The 25631-nt window shown below is 49.0% G+C and overlaps 1 protein-coding gene across 2 annotated transcripts in view; it reads left to right on the forward strand.

Moving 5' to 3' along the window:
• The window catches only part of plxnb2b (plexin b2b), a 133909-nt gene extending 109207 nt beyond the window's left edge, over positions 1 to 24702 (forward strand). For both annotated transcript variants that reach the window (XM_079744041.1, XM_079744040.1), the window contains exons 18-37: positions 852 to 1034; positions 1753 to 1864; positions 3877 to 4077; positions 5785 to 5964; positions 7696 to 7832; positions 9453 to 9553; positions 10607 to 10836; positions 11988 to 12169; positions 13546 to 13612; positions 14073 to 14219; positions 16775 to 16931; positions 18142 to 18242; positions 18804 to 18888; positions 19470 to 19621; positions 20685 to 20845; positions 22935 to 23082; positions 23295 to 23359; positions 23503 to 23578; positions 23972 to 24046; positions 24494 to 24702. In XM_079744041.1, coding sequence (XP_079600167.1) covers positions 852 to 1034; positions 1753 to 1864; positions 3877 to 4077; positions 5785 to 5964; positions 7696 to 7832; positions 9453 to 9553; positions 10607 to 10836; positions 11988 to 12169; positions 13546 to 13612; positions 14073 to 14219; positions 16775 to 16931; positions 18142 to 18242; positions 18804 to 18888; positions 19470 to 19621; positions 20685 to 20845; positions 22935 to 23082; positions 23295 to 23359; positions 23503 to 23578; positions 23972 to 24046; positions 24494 to 24598 — 2665 coding nt within the window. In that variant the 3' untranslated portion in view covers positions 24599 to 24702. The remainder of the gene's footprint in view (positions 1 to 851; positions 1035 to 1752; positions 1865 to 3876; positions 4078 to 5784; positions 5965 to 7695; positions 7833 to 9452; positions 9554 to 10606; positions 10837 to 11987; positions 12170 to 13545; positions 13613 to 14072; positions 14220 to 16774; positions 16932 to 18141; positions 18243 to 18803; positions 18889 to 19469; positions 19622 to 20684; positions 20846 to 22934; positions 23083 to 23294; positions 23360 to 23502; positions 23579 to 23971; positions 24047 to 24493) is intronic.
• Positions 24703 to 25631: the final 929 nt, after the last annotated feature.

Consider the following 25631-nt stretch of genomic DNA (forward strand, 5'->3'; position numbering starts at 1 on the left):
ACACTCGGTTTCACCTCTGCTGGAATAATGAGACTCAGGACGGATGTGGCTTTGACCGATGACCTGAAAAATATGAATTATGCTCACGTCGTTTCTCCGGCATACGGCGGCGGGGCGAGCAGGCGCTGAGTCACTGCTGGCCCCCAGCTGCCCTCGTGACTTTTACTCCCAGAAAATAGAGAACCCGAAAACGAAAAAGTTCTAATGGTGTGGGTTTCCTGTGACCCACTTTAATTAAATTAGTTTCAATCGATGCGCATGATTGAAACGGACTGCGCCCGGACACACGGGCCGGAGATTTACACTGACCGCTTCGGTAATTGTCATTCATGCTGAAGGCAAACGCTGGTTCCATTCGGCCACTCCACTTGATAACTCCTATTTGTTATTCAGACATTGTACCTCATGCAAATTCTACAGTATCCCGACTTTGAAGCCGCAAATTGAAAAATTTGGAATGAAAATGGAAGTGACCTTATCTGCGGTGTAAGAACAGCTCTTTCCCTCCCCTCCCCACCCCTCCGCCATCCCCCTTTCCTGTGTAACTACTGGCAGTCACCAGACTCATAGGGCAGAGGAGGGGTTGTGTTGGTGGTTGGTATTGTAGGCCAGGGTAACTAATAATAAAGGAAAAATAATGAGCCTCCGTCACAGCAAAGCCCCCCGGATTTAACAAGCTGTCAAACGTCTGCCCCGCTGACCAGCAAACGACCGAGCTGCAACCCCACTCCCTCCTCCACCCCCTCCTCCACCTTTCCACCCTCTCCTCCACCGCTACCGCAACAAGGCAATACCTGCCACTGAAACCGTGTTCCTGAAACCGTGTCTTCTGTTCCCCCCTGTCCCGGCAGGGAGGAATTCGGGCCGGAGATCGCGTGCAGGACCGGAGAATACCGGGACGACAAGGTCCCCTCAGATCAGCTCCGCATCAGCCTGAAGTACGGCAAGAGCACCACCACCTTCATCGACCACGCCTTCCAGTACCTGGAGAACCCCATCCAGGTGGACGTCCACCCCACCAGCAGCTTCAAGTGGTCAGTTTGTTTGCTTGCTCCACTATGGTGGATTGCAACGTGTCTGATTTGATTTGGATTCAGGGCCGTTTTATTTCATCGTTAGCGATTGTTTTCCTGATGTCAGCGGCTGGGTTGGGTTGTGTTTGTGTTCCTATCCGGCGTTCGGCTTATGAGTGGATGTGATTTGTGGTTTAATGGGGAATGAGGTAAATGGAAGGTATGCTCACAAAGGCTGGCTGTTTTCTTTGTTTTCACCAGAGCCTCCTCCGAGTTGGGATTCAGCACAGAGTTGAGTGCCTATAATTGAGCCAGAGTTAGAGAATGGGGAGAAAGCCATTCAATGAGGGTGACATCAAAGAATACTGAAATCGCATTTGTGTGAAATTGAATTGTTAAAAAAAGGGGCAACTCAGCACTATGAATAACTGTTTGTATTTAGACAATAAATCACATCATTGGTGAGAAGCCAGAGCTATCGGTGGAATATAGGTTTCAAATGATGATTCAATTGTTATCTGTAATTTCTCTGCATTAAAAAAACAAAACCGGTTATGAACGATCAGTCCTCATGATTAGAACATCGAAAAATAAATGCAACACTTTCTGTTCAACCCTAATGAGGTGTGTCTGATGTGATGATTATCAGTACTAGCAGGAGTTGAGTAATAAATACGGGTATAAATATAATAGTACGGCTAAACGGATGGTATTGTGCTTTCTCTTTGTGCTTTGACAGCGGGGGCAGGAACATCGCCATTTCGGGGTCCGGCTTCAACATCATCCAGACAGCGGTCATGAAGGTGAAACTCCTCAGGGAAGACCTCCTCGCTGAACCCATCGCTTTCCAGGTTCGTTTTCCGACTGGCCCCTCACGCTCTGTGTCAATATTTTCAACTAAAAACCCACCCCCTGCCCCCCGCCTCTTATCAGCCATCTTTGTCGATTTATTTTAGTCCTGTAACTGTGTGCCAATCCTCCCTGCCGGCCATCAATTTATAAAAAAAAAAAGAAAAGTAAATTGTCGATTTACTTTTGAAAAAATGCCAGAGCGCTGCAATCTGGGAATCTCCCCTACACCTTACTAGGCCCCTCCGACCACACCAGAGATTAGTCTGAGCCCTGAGCCACACAGGCATTACCCCCCCCCCCCCACACACACACACACACACACACACACACACACACACACACACACCTTCCTTCCTCAGTGCCACCGATCAGTCCATAAACCAGAATGACTTCTTCCTTCATCTTGCTTTCAAGACCACAAGTCCCCTAAACCTGTCCGATTGGAGATAGCTCCAGCACTGTTTCCCCTAAACACCAATCCACACACACACACACACACACACACACACACACACACACACACACACACACACCAAACACAAGCACACACCCCTCCGTCTTCATCAACTGTGCTCCGTTCTGTCAGGGAACGTAACTTAAAGACTCTCCAACCCCGTGCTGCGACCCTTCGGTGTGTCCCTAGGAGCCCGGATTTGTATTCACCTCATTTGGAAGGGGGCTAACTTTAATACCGCTGTCACGGTTGCGGCGGATAGCGTGAGCAGGTCTCTGGGTTCACCCTGAACTCCCCTCTGCTCTGCCCTACGCAGACTGGCCTGACAGTAACGCCACAGAGTCTCCAAATCTCTGCCCTTCCTCAAGCTTTGAGCTCAAACGAGCAGCCGTTGTAAGAAGGAAACGTTATCGCCCAGAAGCCCTCGCAGGGCCAGGTTTATCAGCCCTCGGCTCATTCTCTCTTCGTCCATCCCCACCGCCCTCTCTTTGTCCGTCTCTCCGTCCCTCCCTCGGTCTCGCTGGCTGTCCGTCCGTCCGTCCGTCCATCTGTGATTAATTAGACCAAGGTACTTTATGTCTTTTATCTTGCAGTAGGGAGCGACCGTTAAGTGTGTCAGATGAGTTGACTCACAGCGGCCCTCGAGTGTAGTTTGTCTGCCAAGTGTACTCGGCAATTACTTTTAATGTTCACCAAGATGTATGTTGTAACGACCTGATTAGCTGATGCACTCGGAAACCACATTTTCCTTTCATCAGGTAAGTGGATACCGCAGATGTAAAGACATAAGTTAGCCCTGCCGAAGTCATTGGATTGATTTGCCCCCGCTGCCAAATCATTAAATAATGGAGTTTCTGTTCTACGTAGATACACTCTATGATACTTCAATAATACTTATATTGTGGAATATGGTAACCGCCATTATTATTCATCCATATAATGGTAGAGAAGAGAAGGATTGTTGAAAACACGATCAAACGTGGGACCTTTTTATGGAGCAATCATTTTCTTAATTCTCTTTTATCACAGGCTTGGTCTTCTTGAGCAATGAGCCAGCATATTTGCCATATATTCATTTTCAACTTTCACTTGTTTGCAATCTCTGTGTGCTCATGTGATATTCATGTTTTTCCGATGTGTTACTGTGAAATCATTCTTAGCGTCTGGACCATTTACCGTCACTGTCCGCCTATTCTTGATGTGTATTATTGTGAAGCACTTTGCCGCTCTGCACAAAACAGCACTGTATTTCGCAAGGTGGATCCAAAGCGAGCCAAAAATATTGTAACGAAAATAACAGGAAAGGCTTAAAATATCTACGACTGACATGTCTTCATTTTGACGTTGTCTTCTCTTTGTTTGTGTGTTTGTGCCTGTGCGTGTGTGTGTGTGTTTGCGTGCCTTCTGTGTGTGTGTGTGTGTGCCTGTTTGTGTGTGTGTGTGTGTGTTTGTGCCCGTGTGTGTGTGTGCGTGCCTTTTGTGTGTGTGTGTGTGTGTGTGTGTGTTTGTGTGTGTGTGTGTGTGTGTGTGTGTGTGTGCTGTTCTATCGGATACCAGAAGTCCCACAGCAAGAACGACACGGTGATCGAGTTCCTGTCGCCCACGGTGGACTGGTCCTATGAGGGCCAGCAGCTGAAGGTCTACGTCCAGCTGGACAACTTCGAGAAGGAGCTGAAGTCCTTTGACTACCACCCAGACCCCATCTTCAACGACCTGCCCATGAAAGTCATCACCGAGACCAGCATCATCAGCGTCACCGTGAGTGTGGGGGGTGCTATCTGCTTCGGGATTGGTCGGGCGCTCCAGCCAATCATGGCGTTGTTCTTCTTGTTTTGGTGTCCGTTAGTAAGGGATCGAGGTTTGATTGCGACCGTTGGTCTATGTCACTGTGAAGTCCAGATCACATTAATTGAGTGCAATGACATGTACGCCAATTCAGATCGCATGTATGCAGTAGAAACATGTAACTGAATAGTAGTCGTCGACTTGTTCTCGTCTTTTCGCGAGCTTCACATGTAAATCTTAAAATAGTTTGGCAGCCACACGTTTTCACTAGGTTCATGATTACCGGTATCTATCTATTACTATCTATTATCACTCTCATCATTCCAAATACTCTTCCAGAAGTCACTAAACACATTTATTTTTAATATTTGATTTCCCAGCAAATCCCACTAGATTTCCGGCAGCACCAATTACAGTAATTTACTCCAGGAATACACTCATTTGCCAAATCTCGCTTCGGCGATCCAGCCGCGAAAACTATTATGCCACTTTCAAATTGTTTCCCTTGACTACCCGGTTAAAGATAGACCAGGGCCCTGATAGTCTTCCAATTCCGAACCAGTTAGCTTTTGTCTCTGGCTTCCTTCTCAGCCCACCTAAATCTTTGAGGTTTTGGTATGGCTTTCCCAGGGGATGTAGTTTAATGGGGGGGGGAGCTCAGTGTTACGCGAGTCTTTAGGTCCATATTGCACGAGCGTGATGGCTTTAGGAACTGGTTTGATGCGAGTCGTAGCCTCCGAGATTACATTTGCGTCGGGCCATCCATGTGTTTCCTACTGCGACGGAATTATAATACAAATCGAGCTGCAGAATTTCAATGAGTTCGTTGCTAAGCCCGAACCATTAGACGGTGTTTGAACATTGGATTTTCATGTGTGAAGGTGGTGGTCAGGGTTGGAGAGGAGTAGGGGAGATCTATTTAATTTAGAAATCACTTAGAAAAGGTGCTGAAACTATATTGGATTGTATTTATTAAAAGGAATAATCTCTTTGGGGTAATGAGGCTTTTGCAATGGCCGAAACTAATTAGTATTAGAATGGAGTTTAAAAAAGTGAAATCTGGCAGCTGAAGCGGTTGCTTTACTCCGTCTTGATCGGGTTCATGTACTTCTAATCCGTCTAAATACTGCCTAATGCTGAGCTTGTCAGTCATTATATAAAAGGGAATATAAAGTGTGTGACCAACACAATCAACTTTGAGGCACAATTCAACAACGACTTAATTAGCATGAGTTTCAGTCTTTTACAGTAGTGTGTATATATATATATTGTGTGTGTATAATGACCTAGAAATCACACTGACCTTCGGGGTGGCATAGCCGTGGCATTAGCATCTCTTATATCCTAACACCCGTATGCAATATTATTTTTCGCAGGATAAGTCTGGGATTCTCGCCTCTGATTGGTTAGAAGGGCTCTCCTTTAGATCGTGTTTTGATTAGTCCTAGGTATTTGCGGGAGTTGAGGGTTAGGGTTAGGGTTAGGGTTAGGATTAAGATTAACCCTAACCATAACCAATCTCAGGAGAGCCCTTCTAACCAATCAGAGGCGAGAATCCCAGACTTATCCTACGAAAATATCGAAATATCGCCACCTGTATGGCGCTACGGCGTTAGCATCACAACCGCCACCGGACCCCATAGAGAACGGGTTCACATATCCTCCTCCGCCGCCCCCCAGGGTCGAGGCTTCTCCAAGGCCATGACGTCCAAGGAGGCCCAGGCGTACCTGGGCGACGTCCCCTGCCTGGTCAGCACCCTCCAGGACGACAAGCTGTTCCTGGACCCCCCCTCCACGCAGCCCCGGGCCCGCTCCAAGCGCCCCCGGAGGGACACCCGGTCTGAGCCCTTGGACCTGCTGGTGAGCACGCACACGCACACACACACACACACACACACACACACACACACACTCGTCTCTTAGAACACACACACACAGCAAACTAGCACGTTTACGAGAATAGACACACGCACACACATATCCAAACACCAACACACAGAAAACCAATACATGTATGAGAATACACACACGCACGCAAGTATTAACATGCACACACACACACAACGACACACAACAAACTTGCATATATGTGAGGATACGCAAATGTGTGTCGCACACGCACGTATCCACACACATGGACACACACACACACACCACTTACTTACACTCTGACACATACACACAGACACATACACACACACACAACCAGGAGAATACAAACACACTCATCGACACACAGAGACACACTCAATCAATCTCCCTTTTCCTCTCTCTCTCTCTCTCTCTCTCTCTCTCTCTCTCTCTCTCTCTCTCTCTCTCTCTCTCTCTCTCTCTCTCTCTCTCTCTCTCTCTCTCTCTCTCATACACACACACGCACACAGATCTAATCGCACGCCAGATGTCATTACAGAAGATGCATTTTTAATCTCTACAATATATCTGTGGGTGTGTCTTTTGTACATCTTGAGAGCCTGCTTTTTTCCACGAGTCACGGCGCTGAAGCCCAGTAATTATATTTAATTGCAGCCTGGAGACATCTCTGTTGGATACAATGTCTGTCCTCTGGCTATTGTTTGATTGTATGACTGAAATCACAGTTTCTGTATGCGTGTGGGTGTCTGTCTGTGTAGAGGTCGAAAAGAAGACGTTCTCCGGGCATCATCCGTACTTCGGTAGCTCACCTCTGGAGAACACAGAGCCCGACCCATCGAGGCTCACTTATTTGTCGGGTGTAGTTGTGGCCTGTGTTTAATTGACGTGTCCTTATCATGAGGCCTCTTCTAAAAATGTTCCTCTGCCGCGGGCAGGAGAAGTTCAGCGCTACTTCTGTGTTTTCCACCTGCTGCCCTCTTCAAGGGCTTCTCCTTTCCCTTCTCAAAGAAACAAACTCCTCAATAGAGGAGGTAGGACAGTGTAGGCGGTTAGGATTCTGGCTCGAACGACACCCAATGCAAAATGCCTAACCTTACTTGCTGCTTAATGACAATTATCTCAAATAATTCACTCTATGCCTTGGATACAAGCATCTGCTAAATCAACACAGAGTTAAAGTAGTTTTTGTTGTTGACAAACTTACTGTACCGCTTTACAGAAAGGCTATATTAATAGCCGATTTATTTGATTAAATAAGTTAATGCAGTAACAAGCATTTTTATGAAGCATTAGCATTGAGGGAAGGGTTAGTGCATTATAATAAATAATGTATAAATGAATACCTTAGTTACCATGAGCACTACTACCTTAGTTAACATGAACACCCTTAGTAAACATGAACTACTAGACATCAGTCAACCGTTAACTAACCGCTGGTTAATGCTTATCACCGATTTAACCACTGTTCATTAATGCATATTTAATGTTACCCTGATCGTAACGTGTTCAAACAAAAGATTCAACGCATAACGATTAAACGCAGTGTTAAATTGTTCGTCCTATTTAGACGCAGGGATCCATCAGGCGTGCATAACCGTGTCCTCTTTAACGACTGACTGCCAATAACTACATGGCGGCATGTTAGCGGACTTGGACAGACTCATTGTGTTCCCATCTCAGGCCCCCGCCCCTCTCTCTCTCCCTTGTCTTGCCTTGCAGATCAAGTTTGGAAAGGGGGAGTGGGTGGTGGGCTCGGTGCAGTACGAGAGGAAGTACGAGGTGCCGCTCCCCATCATCATCACCGCCGTGGTCGTGCCCATGCTACTCATCATCGGCGTCTCCATCTTCTGCTACAGGCAAGGACCCCCCCCCCCCCTCCCTTTGTGACCCCCCCCTGCTGTGGAGGGAGGGCGCTGTCCCCATGACACCAGTGTTTTTATCGTGTTTCTGCCTCGGATTCGGCTCTATGAGGCTCATGTGGGTCGACACCGGGTCAACGGCGAACGCCGAAATGTGCCCCGAGAGAGAAATCCGGGTAGCTCGGCACTAGTCGCAATAACAGTAGTAGTCGTATAAAGATTCAGCGTGATTAGGTTTGACCCGGAGCTCTCGTCAGTGCCACCGTTTCACGGTGCTCCGGATGCACCCAGTGCAGTTCTTAGCTAAAGACAGCGTAATGGTTACTGCCGTTCTGTTGGCAGAATTGTGTTATGGACGGCGCCATTGCCATGGTAGTAATGTGCCATTTCCTCAGCTTTGGGTTGCTGAAGTATCCTCATAGGTCAGACTTTAGATTGATATCCGCACTCCCATGCTAAGATCTGGGAGAACAGGGCATTTCACTTTCTTTCGCTCAATATTTGCTGTGATCCATCGGGTTGCTGTAGGCGGGATGTTGTTAACGAGTACCTGGTAAACACATACTCAGCCAGCATAGTAAACTGGAATAAAGTGTTTGTAAAGGTTTCAAATCAAAACAGTGCAGACGTGTCACTAGAAAATACACTTAATAAAATCCCAAATTAGTTTTCTTTAATATCTCGAAACAACAAAAGAGCAAACAAGGCTAAACTCGTCACATTGCGGTTGTTGGTTCCCAGTACGGCCTCTGTGCCTTCCTCCCACCAAAAGTTAAACTGCTAACAACAACTGCTGGATCCCAGATTAGGGTTGCAGTTGGGGCCGGACTTGTGTGTGTGTCCGCCGTAGAAAATGGAGCTGACAAACCAGTTAAAACTCAAGATGAGGCAGAGGAAGAAGCCCTTTTGTTTGAAACCCCTGTCCCGCCCACACAGCCGGAGACCTGTCTAAGTGTGTTATTTGGCCACTCTGCAGTCTTGAGGAACACGGCCAGCATCACTTTGATCCCAACGTTGCACTGTGTACAAATGAAAAGGGCACGACTGTCCTGTCCCTACCCGCCAGCTACTCTGCAGAGTTGCATTTTTCTTACTTAACCTTCGCAACCCTCGCAATTAACACCGCCGTTGGAGGGCAACCGTTTCATTCTTCAGACATTAGCCGATGACTCGCCCCGGTCGCCATCATTACTCGTTTGCCGAGCTGTCCTCGGGTGAAAACACTCACAACGGACACCCTTTCAGGATGGACGAACGCCACCTGACCCCCATTAAGAACTGTCTGCCAGGACGGTGGATACTGCGGTTCATAGTTCAGCGCACGCTGTGGCATGCAGATGCCTTGGGGGTCGTTGTAGTCAACGTCGCGTTTTGTGCACGGAGCACACCGTTTCATCAGCACAGACTCACAGTGATGATACGTGCTCTTACTTGAAGCTAAACCGAACCACTGCGCTTAGTTCAACCCCATTCTGAGGCTGCGTGTTGGTTTGAAGTCGCGGGAATCCCCCCTAAAGTCCCCGGGAGACCCCGCTTGTCCCGCCAGCAGCGGCCGGTCCTGTATCTTGTCGTGTGTGTTTGTCGCGGCATGACCGCGACTGTGGTGGATCTCCGCAGGAGGAAGAGCGAGCAGGCGGAGCGGGAGTACGAGAAGGTCAAGCACCAGCTGGAGAACCTGGAGGAGAGCGTGCGGGACCGCTGCAAGAAGGAGTTCACAGGTACAGTCCGGAGAACGCGCCCGGCGGCCGACCACCCCTTCAATTCAGTTGAAATATGCAATGTGTTCAGCCGTGTAATACAAATTAATCTAGCGCGGTTCGGGTTTTGCGATGCTTTATTGCCCCTTTAATGTCTCCCGGTGACTTAAGTGGGCCCCCACCGGGCTAGGCGGGGCCACCAACGCTTATAAGGGGCCTGGGACAAAAGTTGAACTTTGGTTAACTTTATGCAAAAAAGGTTGCGTCTGTGGCATGCAATAGGCAATTAGATTGCACCATCAGCGTGCAATGAGCACTGGCAGACCCATGTCGAATGTAATGGCTTTTAAACACTTCTCGGCTACGCTGTAAACTGGAGCCACCGGCGACTAGAGGGTTGCTGCACATTCTCTCGTGTTCTGAGACGCGTGGCGACGTCCGCAGCTGTGGCCGCGCTGAAAGGATTCATGACGCTGAACGGCAATGAAATGATGATATGATTATAATGAAGCGCTCCATCACTTCGCCAGAGTCGTTTGATACATCGCACCACGGTGCAGTCTATGAGGCTACGTCCTCATGGCAACGCTAATGTCTTCATGGAGGATTTTAGGAGCAAGAGACGTCACAGGTGACGGGGTACAAAGTGGAATCAGGCCTGGAGGCACCGTAGCTCTTAACGCTGCCAGGGTCAGGGGTTAGGTTTCCACTAGGGCCCCCTTCCCATGCTAGGAATGTCTACGCTCGCTGTGTTGGTAGAAGCAGACACAGGACAGTGTAGCATTTAGGGTGTTTGGCTCCCAGCCAAAAGGTTATAGGTTCGATCCTCAATTTTGGTAATATACCTGTACGTATCGTCGAGCAAAGCCCCTAGAAAGCCCCTGGCAGAGATAACTAAACAGTATAATATATAATATCAATATATATAACAATAAAATAAAATGGAAATGTATTACTTTATCAAATAAAAAAGCACTCAACACTCAAATACAAAAGAACCAACGCATCCGACATAATGGCGTGTAAATACAAATGACATGTGACTCTTTATGGCCCCTCCCCCCTCTCCCCCAGACCTGATGATCGAGATGGAGGACCACACCAACGACGTCAGCGAGGGCCGCATGCCCTTCCTGGACTACAAGACGTACACGGACCGCGTGTTCTTCCTGCCCTCCAAGGACGGCGCCAACGACGTCATGATCACGGGCAAGCTGGACATCCCCGAGGCGCGGCGCGGCACCGTCACCCAGGCCCTCAACCAGTTCTCCAACCTGCTCAACTCCAAGACCTTCCTCATCACCGTAAGGGGGGGGGGGGGGTGACGGGTAGAGGTGTGAGAGAGAGAGAGAGAGAGAGAGAGAGAGAGAGAGAGAGAGAGAGAGAGAGAGAGAGAGAGAGAGAGAGAGAGAGCAGTAGAGAAGTAAACAACTCCAACTCAAAATGGATATTCCCAAAGCACATTTCACTCACTAATAGCTGACAGATGGCTTGGGCATTTCACACAGATTACATTCAAATGATGACTCTTAATTCTACCTACAACCCCTTTAAGGGCACAGACGTTAGATAAACACATACTGAGTGATGAGGTGTTGGGAGCCGGGATCTGAGGGTATTGTGAGATGTCTGGGTGAAACAGGTTATAAACAGCCTGCTGTTCTGTAGCTGTAACTCCCACACACACAGAATTCCCTTCAGTTTCGTTGATTTAAATATACTCTGTACATAAAGTCAAGTTATGTGAAAAATATACATACGATAAATATTTCATGGTTCAAAGGCGAAATATACGATGTTTTGTAGAATATATTTTAATAGCGTCACTGCTGGTCCAGGATTTGAATGTTTCTGACCTTACCGAACAGCAATGAATGAAACTACAGGACTATACTTTTGATATAAGCACTGCCGGCGCGGAATGATGTGATACCCCAAATGTCAGGAGGGAAGTTAATACGATAGCTACAGGTCCCAGGGACCCAGCCGGAAAGGTCTGCCGCAAGCAGAGGATAAAATAACGCCTTTTAAAAAAAACACAGATAACTGCAGCTGTAGCGTTCCGCCCAATGGAAGGCGATAGCGACATTGTTTACAGACGCCGCCACACAGTAGCACGCACCGTTTAGACGCTTAGCACGAGGCGGCGGGCACTGCTCTTAGACTGAGTACATTTCACAGCGCGGTGCAGATTGCAGAAAGGGTATGGGAGCCACCGCAGTGCCGTCCAATCAGGGAAGCGTGGAACGCTACGGAGAGCGGTGATATGGGCTCAACAGTGGGGAGCAGAATGTTAAACCACCACTATCAGCATCATCGTTATTATACCAGCCGGCATATTCAGTAATGTGTCTGTGTGTGTGTCGCTGTGTGTGTGTGTCGCTGTGTGTGTCGCTGTGTGTGTGTGTGTGTGTGTGTGTGTGTGTGTGTGTGTGTGTGTGTGTGTGTCGTGTAGTTCATCCACACACTAGAGGGTCGACCGGAGTTCAACGCCCGAGCTAAGGTGTACTTTGCGTCGCTGCTGACGGTGGCGCTGCACGGCAAGCTGGAGTACTACACGGACATCATGAGATCCCTGCTGCTGGACCTGATGGAGAGCTACGTCCACAGCAAGAACCCCAAGCTCATGCTCCGCAGGTGGGTACCCCGGCCGGGCCCCCAGGGGCCCCCCTCCTCCAGGGCGGGGAACAGTGACGATGAAGGGCAAGGCGGACAGGGCGTCATGGTGACGCCGCAGGACGGTAGTGAGGTTGTACAGAGATGAAAGTAATTGAAATAGGAGTGGAAAAAGATAACAACTAAGAATACAACTGATTAAAATAAGAGTAAACCTTCGTAAAAGAAATATCCCCTAAAAAATGTATCCAAACATACGAGAGTAGCATTTAAATGTAAATCCAAAAAAGACATTAAACATTAGACTGGTGAAAGGGATATTCATTTAAGCATATGCTCCATTATTGCAGCTCTACATTATTAATCAATATAATTAAGTCAAACATACACAAGATTGTCTTAGGGAATAAAGTGTGCATTGTGTGCTACATTTAGTGCAAGGAGAAGCCTGTGCCAACCAGCTGCACGCCAGCAAGTTACCATAGCTCCCTAAACGACCGCCTCAATCGCTCATCTGAATCATATCAATTCATTTTCATGATTACATTTACAATATGGATGTGCAATGCCAGTCGTATGCTACACATGCTAGGAATCTCAGCATTTATATGTTAATGTGTTCACTTTTATTTAAATAGGCAATTATATTATTATTATGCAATTATAGACAGAGTGGCGAGACAGCTGGTTCTGTTCACGACTAGCGACTGCATCCCTTGATATACTGCAATGAACCTTTTGGCATTTGGGAATTGACATATTCCTAAAACAAGGACCTGTTGTTGCAGTCTGTTATAATGTTGCTCTTCGCTTCTTTGTCTTCATAAATCCCGTATGAAGGATGGCTAATGTGACCCCTCAAATCTGTCATTCCTCAAATATCAAAAATGTCGTGAATGGCGGCGTTGCACATGCAAACACGGCCCCTGTCCCATCGATCTTACCATGAACTCATGTTTGCACTTTCCCTGTCAAACAGCGAGTTTAAAGGTGAAAGCCTCAAAAGGCCGTAGGGCCCTTCTCTGTGTTGACGCACATTCAATTGAGTGTTTTTGGGTCGTGCTGGTGGGGGGGGAGGGGGTGGATGTTGTGGCTCTGTCAACCGGTCCTCAACCCCCTCTGACTGGCAGCAGTTCACGGCCACACGGCTTTAATTATGCCCCAATGGAGTGGCTCATTATGTTGATTAGGCCATTGTGCCAACAAAAGCTCCCCATATAGGAGACTGCTAATTAGGCATGGTAACGGCTAACAATGGGCCCCAGCCAAGGATGACTTGCAATTGGAACTGCGGTATTGTCTCTAAAGGCACTGGTGTTGTTTGTGTTGTGTTTGTGTGTGTGTGTGTGTGTGTGTGTGTGTGTGTGTGTGTGTGTGTGTGTGACTATGTTTTTCAGGTCCGAGACAGTGGTGGAGAGGATGCTGTGTAACTGGATGTCGATCTGTCTCTATCAGTTTCTGAGGGTAACAAAAAGCATTCATGCCTTTGATGAAGTGTACCAGTGAATGTATGTTGATTTTGTGTGCTATAGGTGTACACGTAGGGCTTGAACAATAAACACGCTGTTGTTCCCCTTTAATATCAATGTTTCAGGTGTTAACTAAATTGCACATAGGTCCATTCAAAGTTCAGAGTTGAGACCAGATTCTCGTATTCTCACTGTGTTATATTCATACATGTTGCATTATTAAATTCGCCAAACTATCAAACCTATCTTACCTTCACCGCCTCAAACGGGTTTCCAGTTGTCCTCCATATGCACCCGGTACTTACATTGTTCCTTCCCTTAATTAACCTTCATATCCAATCAGGGCACTCATGTACTTCACCATGTCTGAGTGAAATGTTGACTGTGTGTGTGTGTGTTTGTGTGTGTGCGTGTGTGTGTGCGTGTGCGTTTGTGTGTGTGTGTGTCGGGGCCAGGACTCGGCGGGCGAGCCCCTTTACAAACTGTTCCGAGCCATCAAGCACCAGATCGAGAAAGGGCCGGTCGACGCCAGGCTGAAGAAAGCCAAGTACACACTCAACGACACACGTCTGCTTGGGGACGACGTGGAGTACTGTGTGCTGGTGAGACACACACACACACACACACACACACACACACACACACACACACACACACACACACATTCACACACACACACACACACAGTTACAGACACACACACGCACACACACACTTATATACACAGACACACACACACGCACACACACACACACAGTTACAGACACACACACGCACACACACTTATAGGCACACACACACTTATATACACAGACACACACACACACACACACACACACACACACAGTTATAGACACACACACGCACACACACTTATAGGCACACACACACACTTATATACACAGACACACACACAGTTATAGACACACACACACACACACATAGGCACACACACACACTTATATATACACACACCCACACACACACACACACATGCTTACTGAAACAATATACTTATAGACACACACACACACACACACATTATAGACACACACACACACTTATAAACACAAACACACACAACGCACTTATAGACGCACACACACACATTCACACACACACACGCGTGCGCGCGAACGCGTACACACAACACACTTATAGACCCACAGACACACAAAAAACAAATCACTGACAGAAAATGACACAGGCCAGAAATGGTGGGAGACACACAAACAACCTATTAAGTGGGAAATGGGGCACACACTTCATCATGCACAGAGAGCCTGCATGGACATGGGCAGCACAAAGCCTTTTGGGGACAGGAACCCTATAGTGGGCATGGTTAGATACACACTCACACACACACGCACACCAAGAGAGGGACACACAAGTTGCCTTGGTAACCACCCACCAAGCCCCAGGCAGCTGCTTCTGGGGACATCAATCTCCAAAGTCAATGTCCTCCATGGGGGGAACCGCCCATCACTCACGCACACGCGCACACGCACACACACACACACACACACACACACACACACACTGCTGCGTACTCAAAAACACAGAATTATCGGAACATCGAGCGCATTCCGACTTCTTGGCGGACCTATTAGCGCATTGGGCCGCGTGCGCTCTTTATCTCTGCGTTGACGATCCAGACCATCCCCCCCCCCCCCCCCCCCCCCCACCCCTACGGATCCGCCTCCACTCAGGAGCTCCGTCTTCACCGTTCAGGAGCCCCACCGGCACCCTCCGCTTTCGCCCCAACGCCATGTTGCGCTTAACGCTGGCTAACACGAGGCCAGCTGTTCTCTAAATAACGGACCCCGGGGGTAATGGCGTTGTCGAGGGCAATTATCGAATTAGCCTGATTTACGCGCCCAACCCCCCTTCTCCCCCCCACCTCCCTCCTCCACCAGCACCCCGGCACCACCCCTACCCCAACCATCCGTCCCCGCTGGTAGAGACGGGCGACTGATTGATGAGTCAAAGGCAGAGGGAACGCCACGATGAGCAGCCACCCCCCCACTACTCTCTCCTCATCCTTTATTCTTTCCTTCTCAGCGAGCCGTCTTTATTCACTCGGGACATGCAGACAGGCGGGAGATGTTGCTATGCCGATAGGATTTCACCTCCCCTCTCTCGGCGCTCTGCGTGAATTGCTCAGTGCCTGAAGGGTGGGGGGGGGGGGGGAGGGGTTGGCCTGTTGGGGAGAGGAGTGATGGGGGTGCCAGGGAGGGAGGGAGGGAGGGAGGGAGGGCGGGCTTAGTGAGTGGTGCATGGGGTGTTGCCGGGTGGCAATCCGTCACTCAGCACAGACTGCCCTCCCGTTGGGTGCTGGTCATTAGCTGCCCCGGGTGACAGAGCCGTCAGGTGTGGGGGCGGGAGAGATAGGAAGGGACGGCGGGAGGGAGGGAGAGGTGAGAATAGAGAGGGAGAGGGGGAGAGAGAGAGATGGAGAGAGGAAGGGAGAGATAGAATGAGGGGAGAAGAGAGGGAGGGAGGGAGAGAGAGATGGAGAGGGGAAGGGAGAGATAGAATGAGGGGAGAAGAGAGGGAGGGAGGGAGAGAGAGAGATGGAGAGGGGAAGGGAGAGATAGAATGAGGGGAGAAGAGAGGGAGGGAGGGAGATGGAGAGGGGAAGGAAGAGATGGGGGAGAGAGAGAGATGGAGAGAGGAAGGGAGAGATAGAATGAGGGGAGAAGAGAGGGAGGGAGGGAGAGAGAGAGATGGAGAGGGGAAGGGAGAGATAGAATGAGGGGAGAAGAGAGGGAGAGAGGGAGAGAGAGAGATGGAGAGAGGAAGGAAGAGATGGGGGAGAGAGAGGGGAGAATATAGAGGGGGAGCGAGAGATGGGAAAGAGGGAGGGGCCGAGAGAGACAGAATCGGGTTCACAGCGAACACAGCTCGGTTGCCGTGACAACGGTCCTACATGGGTGATAGTGGTGAGGTGGCAGGGGGGGTGGGAGTGGGGGCGGGGGAGGACATGTTTTGTGCGTGGGTCCTCTGGCATTGTCTGAGCTTCTGAATTCAATGTGCCACCACATGTCAAATCTCGAACACCATGTATTCAGTTGTCTGTCTGTGTGTGTGTGTGTGTGTGTGTGTGTGTGTGTGTGTGTGTGTGTCTGTGTGTGTGCGTGTGTGTGCGTGTCCCCAGAACCTTCAGGTGCTTGTGCAAAACGAGGGCACGGACGTGACGCCGGTGAAGGTGCTGAACTGCGACACCATCTCCCAGGTGAAGGAGAAGATCATAGAGCAGGTGTACCGGAACCTGCCCTACACTCTGCGGCCCAAGGTCGACAGCGTCACGCTGGGTGAGTGACTGATGAGACGCCTCGCTCCACGCGCCACTCCCCCAGAGGTGGCGCGGTCCTTAACATGTCAGCTGTGTGTGTTTGTGTATATGTGTGAATTTTTGTCTGTGTGTGTGTGTATATGTGTGTGTGTGTGTATGTGTGTATGTATATGTGTGTGTGTGTGTGTGTGTGTGTGTGTGTATGCATATATGTGCATTTGTGTGTGTGTGTGCGTGTTTGTGTATGTATAAATGTTTGTGCGTGTATGTATATATGTGCATATGTATGTGTATATGTATATATGTGTGTCCATGTATGTATGTTCTGTGTGCATGTTCTGTGTGCATGTGTGTGTGTTTGTGTGTTTGTATGTATATATGTGTGGTTGTGTGTTTATATGTGTGTATGTTTGCATGTGTGCGTCTGTGTTTATATATGTGTATGTCTGAGTGTGCGTCTGCCCACGTAACCCATGATTCCTACAGTTTCCAAAGCTTTGTGGTATTCTTAAGATGTTGGTGTTTTAAAATGAAAATGTATTCTATTGTGCTGAGAATGTAGTTGATTCCAGTGACATTAAGAGAAGCTTGGGCCTTTTATCCGAGCGTGTGGTTGATTAGCCGCTGTGTTCTTGAAAGGCAAGCAATCCATCGACTCCCCACATCAAAGCGCCGTCTATTCCCAGGCGGGATGTGGATTTCTGCCTCTCCATGCGTTTTGGATCTCCAAGATCCATGTATTTTAATGACTCCATGAGATAACACATTTCGTCTTTTATGGCGGGGATCTTTTGAAAATGAATGCTGTCAGGCCTCAGGCTCAGCCTGCCAATAGGGAATGTTCTGTATGCCGGTGGCAGAACATTGCATTTTGGCAACATTGCATTGTCCTAATGAGATAAACATGTATGTGTTTGTCCTTTTCCGTTGAATACTGGGGAGAGTTTTATGCAGGATATAGAGATGAATGAACCCAAGAAAAGTTGTCGCCAACTGATCTTTACCAGTACATTGTACAGTACTTTTCACACCTACCTGATAATGACGGGCTACTGATTTTGATTGGCAACTAAATTTTAACCGGTAACTGATCTTGACCGGTTGCTGTTTTTGACCAGTGGGTTATTTAATGGGGAGCAGATTTGACTGTCGACCGGTTTTGACTGGTAACTGATTGGACCGGTGACTCGTTCTGACTGGTGGTGTTGCGGTGTCCTCGCCCACTGCAGAGTGGCGCCCCGGCTCCACCGGGCAGATCCTGTCAGACCTGGACCTCACCTCCCAGAAGGAGGGCCGCTGGAAACGCATCAACACACTGGCGCACTACAACGTGAGTACATCTGCATCCCCTGTCCACAGCCAATGACTCGGCGGTATCCACCTCCTTCCTTCCTGACCCGTCACATTGACAGAGCCTAGGGCTATATATACCAAAGAAATAACATTAATCTCTATCCTCCTCCTTGACAACTGTTAGCCTCTGTCTCGGGTAGTTTAGCGTTGCTGACCACGGACTGTGTTATTCCACTAATGGTCCGGGGCTGAGTGTCACCCCCCGGCCTCCTCCCCCCACCCTCACCCTGGGCTTACCGGCATTCTCCCGTAGTCCTCTCCGAACCCGAGGGCTGCTGTCCTAGATTGATCGGTGTTGTAAAAGCAACGCTAATCAGAGAGCATGGCGCTATGGGAAGCCGGTACCCTGGTCAATAGCAGACAAAAGCCCAACCAAACGGGCAGTAAATACTCCAATGAAAGACCAAGCCATGCCGTCGGGCCACTGGTATTGATCGCGGTCAACTATTAGGGCCGGGGGGGGCGTGCGGCGTAATGAGGTAATTATGCACCGATGAAGCATACCCTGTTTTGTGTCTGATGTGTTGTTGTGCACCAGGTGAGAGACAACGCCACCGTGGTCCTCTCCAGAGTGATGCACACCCAGTATAACTACGACCAGAACCAGGAGAGCCAAGAGGAGAGTGAGTGTACACACACCATGTACACACACACACACACACACACACCACATAATACCCAGACTCGCTAGCACACGACACTCACACATACACACTTGCACACGCACACACACACTCGCACACACACACACACACTCGCACACATACACACAGACACACACACACACACACACACTTGCACACTACACTCACACACATGCATATCATTTGATAGCTCGGGGAGGATGGGGCGAGAAACATGAATTAGAAATAAACTTTGAAATGTCTTCCTATCCCCAAGGTTTCAGTCGGCAGCTTCTTGCTCATTTCACATGCTAATACGTCTGTTTTTATGTATGGCGTTAGTACATTTTGTTTCACGCGCAACAAGACTCGCTTTTATCTGCCGTGCGGGTTGCTTTGTTATTTTCCAACATTCTCACATGGGCATTTACTCACTCGAAATGCACTTCATACGCAGCGCCGCGCTATTTTTACCCCCCCTCTTGTGCATAGCGTTTTACGGGAATATATTTCGGAACGATTGGAACGGTTCCAAAATAGAGTTCCAAAACTAAACTTGCGACGCCCAACTCCTGGCGCAGGGAACGCCCTGTTGGAGGACGACAAGGTGTTCCACCTGGTGAGGCCCATGGAAGAGCTGGACGAGATCAAGTCGAAGCGGGGCAGCCTCAAGGACAAGTCCATGACCAAAGCCATCACTGAGATCTACCTGACGCGCCTGCTCTCGGTTAAGGTAACTGGGGTACTGCGCATGCTACAATGTCACCCAGGTGGCAGCCACACTAGGCAAAGGGTGGTGGTGTTGAAAGCCGCCTTATTGTAAAGTTTACAGAGTAGGACAATTGACCTGGTGCTTCATGTTGCCGTGCACGAGGTCTCTCCTTGAGTATGTGTGGAGATGGCCACTTAATAATTTATACTGTTTATACCGTTTGTTTGGTTTGCCCTGTTTGTTCTTTCTTTAGCATTTACTTTAGCAACTTTTTTGGTTTTCATAGAACCTAGTATTTTTTTTTTATTGTACTGTATCTTATCCTGTGTTTTCCACTGCTGCTGGGCGGTTGTAACAAAGGAATTCCCGATCTGGGGAATAATAAAGTGGTTACCTATCTACCTATGGCTGTTTCAACCTGTACACATTGATGAGTCAATGTGCAACAGTCTTGCAGCCTCACCCACCCCAGAGTCTAATCGGTATGACTCGGGCCGGGTGAAACTTCTTAAACCAGTCATCAAACAGACACACTTTTATGAACCGGGCATCGATTCAACACAGGAAAATTAGCTGGCTAGGGTGTTCCCTCCCTCATGTACCTAGCCTACCTGCAGATATCCTTGAGCAATATGCCCGCTAACCCCTACCCACTCATTAGTGTACACGGGTAAATGAGATGTATCGGAATTCTCTGGATACTCTTTTGAATAAAAGCGTCTAATGAATAATAGTAGTGGTAATGGTAATGGATACATTTTTCTTCTTATTAAAATGCAGGATAGATCGGGCACAGATGAAAAGGGTAACACATGAATATAGATGGAAAAGCAACACTAAAGCCGATACAAAATCTATGTTTCTTCTCTGAATACATTTGTTCACACTGACTCCGTCTCGAGAAGACCTGAGGCCTTGTTTCTCACACTCTGTGTGTGTGTGTGTGTGCGTGTGTGTGTGTGTGTGTGTGTGTGTGTGTGTGTGTGTGTGCATGCGTGCGTGCGTGTGTGTGTGTCTGTGTATGTTGGTGCGTGCATGTGTGTGTGTGTGTGTGTGTGTGCGGGTACACTTAAACCATTTCCAGGGAACTCTCCAGCAGTTTGTGGATGACTTCTTCCGGAGTGTTCTGTGCTCCGGGGCGGTGGTGCCGCCCGCCATCAAGTACTTCTTTGACTTCCTGGACGAGCAGGCGCTGAAACACGACAACGTGGACGAGGAGACGGTCCACATCTGGAAGACCAACAGGTGCAGCCCACACACACACACGCACATGCGTACATACGTACGTACAAACATACATACACACACACACGCATGCGCACACACACACAAACACACATGCACGCATGTGCACAAACACACACATGCATGCATGCGCACACACACACATACACACACACACACACACAAACATGAAACAACCCACACACAAGCCCACACTCTCATATTTGTGTATATACATAAATGCATACAATCACACATACATACCCAAGCACATGCATACACACACGTGTATATACACACATATGCAAACTCTTACACGCAATCACACACTGATGTGCATTTCCAAAAATGTTCCAGTTTTTCAAACAAGCAGATGTCCTTTTTTATTACACACGGACCACCTCTCTCTGACCCAAACAGACACACACACACACAGGGCTAACACAACGGTATGACCTCGGCAGGCCCACCTCTTTGCACGGCAAACGTAGCTCCCCTAGACAAACCATCCCAAGTAATAGAAGTTACTTATCCGCCCAAACGCCTGAATACCAATGCACATTTTCCGCTCGGCCGGTTATCATTTGCAATCCCCCCGTGCCCCCGTGTGACATTTTAAGTGCATAAATTTGTGTCACTGGTGGGCTGGCGTCGGGCGGGCGAGCCGCACGCCGCGACGGTACCCTGATTGACACCGCGCTGTCAAGTGAGCCACGGTGTGGGGGGAGGGGACAGGAAGCGCAGTTTAATTACTTATTTTCACTTCTCACACGTCCTTATTCCTGCCCCCCCCCCTCTGTTTATCGAGCCAGCTGAGAGACACCTAGGAAATTTTAAATGGGGCGGGCTGTGTGTGTGTGTGTGTGCATCCAGCACATCAACGAGCAAACATGGTAATGACGTCCCCAGGTGACTTAATTGTATGATCATAACACGTTTTTGCGTTTTTCCGGAGGCTTTTGTTGTTGTTCGGGAAGCCTCTAATTCCCCGGGAAGTCTGGGCAGGGTATTCGTTTTTATGCTCGGTGTGTTTTCCCCCCGGTGGATCAGCCCACTAGTGAAGTCATGCTTATTCAGATAGGGGGTGGGGGGGGGGATATTCACGGGCTGATTCGGGTCTGCAGAGGAGTCGTGTGTTCCTGGGTCTGTGTGTCCGGAACCGGAGATTAGCGGGGTAAATCGTGCGTGTGTGACGCCTTGGGCGGCCGGGCGCTGTTGTTCTGTACGGACGACTGGAAAGGTGGAAATTGTGCTGCTGCTTGACCGTTGCTAATCGCCGTTCATTAGGACGCCGGCGCGACCCATTTAACAAATGCTTATTCATCTCGGGCCCCCATTCGAAGAGCTGACGGCAGCCGTCTTTTGTGGAGGGAGTAATTATGTGTTTCCCTCTGAGCATCTTTTGTTGGTGGATGAGGATACAAAATCATGGGAAATTGTTTTTTTTTAGCATTTTTCTATTAAAAGCGGGATAGGAGAGTACTTTACAATTATCTCACACATTAACAACAAGAAGCCCTTTGATCATTCTTTCACACTACATGCTTTTATCTTGTTTTATCACACCTACCGCGCACTGGAAGTCCCCACACTGTTTATTACCCTGCAGACTGCTCCGCCGCCCCATCAGATCATTAGATGAAGGATGTTTGGAGGGGGAGCACGTTCTCCACTCTTGCTAGAATTTATTCAAGCATCGCCGACTCCCCTCTTGACCTCCCCCCACCTCATCCAACCCTCCTCCTCCAACTGCTCTACCACCCCAACCGTATCCTCCCCCTCCTTCATCCCCCCATCTCTCCCACCCCCCCCCGCTCCTCCACAACCACGTATCATTTTTATTCTCCACTCCTCCATCATCCCTAACCATATACTCCTCCTCCTGCCTCTTCCACCACCCAAACCTTTTACTCCTCCTACCTCCTCCACCACCACCCCAACATCATCTCCCTTCTCCTCCTACCTCCACCCCCCCCCCCCCCAATCTCCTCCTCTTCCTTCCTCCTCCACCACCCCCAACCTCATCTTCCTCCTCCTCCTACCTCTTCTACCCACCCTAACCTTGTCCTCCTCTTCCTCCTCCTCCTCCTCCTCCTCCTCCTCCCCCCAGCCTCCCTCTGCGGTTCTGGGTGAACATCCTCAAGAACCCCCACTTCATCTTCGACGTGCACGTGAGCGAGATGGTGGACTCCTCGCTGTCGGTCGTGGCCCAGACCTTCATGGACGCCTGCACCAAGAGCGAGCACAAGCTCAGCCGGGTGAGTGGGGGGGGGGGGGGGGGGGGGCATTAAGGGGGAGAGAGCTTGAGAGCTAGAAGCCGTTCAGAAGGAAGCATCGGCGAGCGCGGGCGAGAGCAAACATCGGGGCTCCTGCGGGCTCTCCGACGCTGGCAGAGTGGGGGTCGAGAGGGCTGACTGTGTTTGAAATGTCAGCGTTTTCACCGAGACGCCTGTTTTTTCTCTTACCCTAGGACTCGCCGAGTAACAAACTACTCTATGCAAAGGAGATTTCCACCTATAAGAAGATGGTGGATGAGTAAGTTGCCTTCACCTCCTTCAAGATGTTTTTCGTTTTCTTTTCGACAATGGCACGACAATATGAATGTGGACGTGCAGCCATCATAACCAGCTTCTCAAACTGTGTGTGTGTGTGTGTGTGTGTGTGTGTGTGTGTTCTAGCTATTACAAGGGCATCAGGCAGATGGTATCTGTCAGCGACCAGGACATGAACACTCATCTGGCTGAAGTGTCTCGGGTGAGAAGCCCCCCTAGCTCTCACTGTGCTATAATATCCACCCTCTCCTTCTGTTCATGTCACTTCAATACAGTTCTGTGTAAACACATAATCTATGTGTGTCTGCGTCATTACATCAATTGTACAAAAGAAATTAAGAATAAATACACACTAATGTCCCGAGGCCCAAATTGCTAAATATTTTTCCTTTCAACTGATCCAGTTTGTAGAATTGTGGTATTGTGTTCCTATAAAAATATAACTATTTGGGGTTAAATGTGTAATATCTAGAGTTGCGGTGTCACATTCTCTCAAAGCTGACGGTAGACTAGGTGATGATTATGTATAGCATCGCTTTGCACTTTGGAAAACATGACAACACTGTTAAATGGATTCTGTCTTTTCCTCCTCTAGACTCACACAGACAAACTGAACACCCAAGTGGCCCTGCATCAGCTCTACCAGTATGCCAGCAAATACTATGATTTGGTGGGTGATTCTCTCGCTCTCTATCTCTGTCTCCTATCGTACCTGCAGGAGAACTGAACGCACTACTGCCCAACCGAATATTGCACTTTTCATTATTCTTCTTTTACTTGGCTCCACTCTCACCTTTTTGACGTCAGGATGTGTGGAATTTTAATTGAAAGCCTTTCTGTGGTGCGTGAATCGGAAAATTGGTCTGGGAATTGATTTATCCGTCCGGAAGTGTGCACAGCCACTTAAGGTCGCAGAGGGGAGAGCCGAAATGCAGATCTAAATAAAACGTAATGAACAGAGTTCAAGTTGGATAAGCAAATGGTCATTCTCATTTCCTCTCTCTCTCTCCCCTCATCTTTCATACCCCTCTCTCTCCCGTCGTTTTTCACCCCCCCCCTCTTTCTTTCCCTCTCTCTCTCTTTCTCTCACTCTCTCTCTCTCCCCCCTCCCCCACAGATCATGGCTGCCCTGGAGGATGACCCCGTCGCCCAGAGCAAACACTTGACCCTGCGTCTTCAGCAGATCGCTGCGGCTCTGGAGAATAAATCCACCGATCTTTAACTCCCCCCTTCCCCCCCCCCAAGGGACGGAAGGGCGGACGGATGGACTGATGGAGAAAAAAAAAAGAAGGACCGAAAGAAGGACGCGAAGAGGGAGGGAGGGAGGGAGGGAAGGAAGGGAGGATGCCAGTGTGTCCACAGTGGCTTAGGGATGTATTCCTCAGAAGGAAACAAGAAGGAAAGGAGGCGAGATGAGGGACCGAACCATGCGGGCGTCTCTGCTGTAGGACCTCAAAGGGACTTACGCGGTACCGATGTAGAGCGGGAGGAGGAGGAGGAGGAGGAGATGACAGCGTCGTGCTCTCCTAGCTATGCCTTAAAGCTCACCTGCCAACCTTTAAGGTCCACATGCGCCCACCCCACCCAACCCAGAATGCAGTGCAGGAGCTGGCGTGGGAGAGTAAGGCCCCTGGCGCTGGAGATAATCAGACCCTCCATCCCGTATAGAAGAGGTTCCAGGAGTTGATGGATAATATATATATTTTTTTTAATTGTGTGTGCGTTCTTATGCGGATAGCTTTATAAGGAGATGATTATCTTTTTAAACGGATCGCCTTGTGGTGCAAAGTGTTTCTATATGCCTGTGTGTGCGTGTGTGCGTGTCTGTGTACAGCGTGTACGATATGTGAACAGGAGCGGGTGTACCTACCTGTGCGTTAGTCTGTGTGTGCGTGTGGGTCGGTCCACTGTTAAGCATGGGGGGTTATAGGGAAGCCCCTTGTTCTATCGGTTTGAACCCCCCCCCTGACCCCCGGACGAGAGCCTGAGCTCTCCCTGTATCATTTCACCAGGAGAGACCAAAGGTTCTGGTGGGGGGGGGGGCGCGCTGGCTCATCTTCTCAAATCATAGGTGTCCCAGCGACACGGCGCCGAGACGTGTTCCATTTCTGTCGTCGACGGTTCTTAGGCTCACTGTCGTCGCTTCGAGCTCGATTGCCGTTTTTTGTTGTGCTTGTTGAAATCGATAAATAGCACTGTCAGTTTCCGTTTATTGTAAAAATGCCACGACACATTCCACTCAGAGTAAAGCACAG

The sequence above is a fragment of the Pollachius pollachius genome, assembly GCF_949987615.1.
Source record: "Pollachius pollachius genome assembly, chromosome: 9".
Taxonomy (NCBI): Eukaryota; Metazoa; Chordata; class Actinopteri; order Gadiformes; family Gadidae; genus Pollachius; species Pollachius pollachius.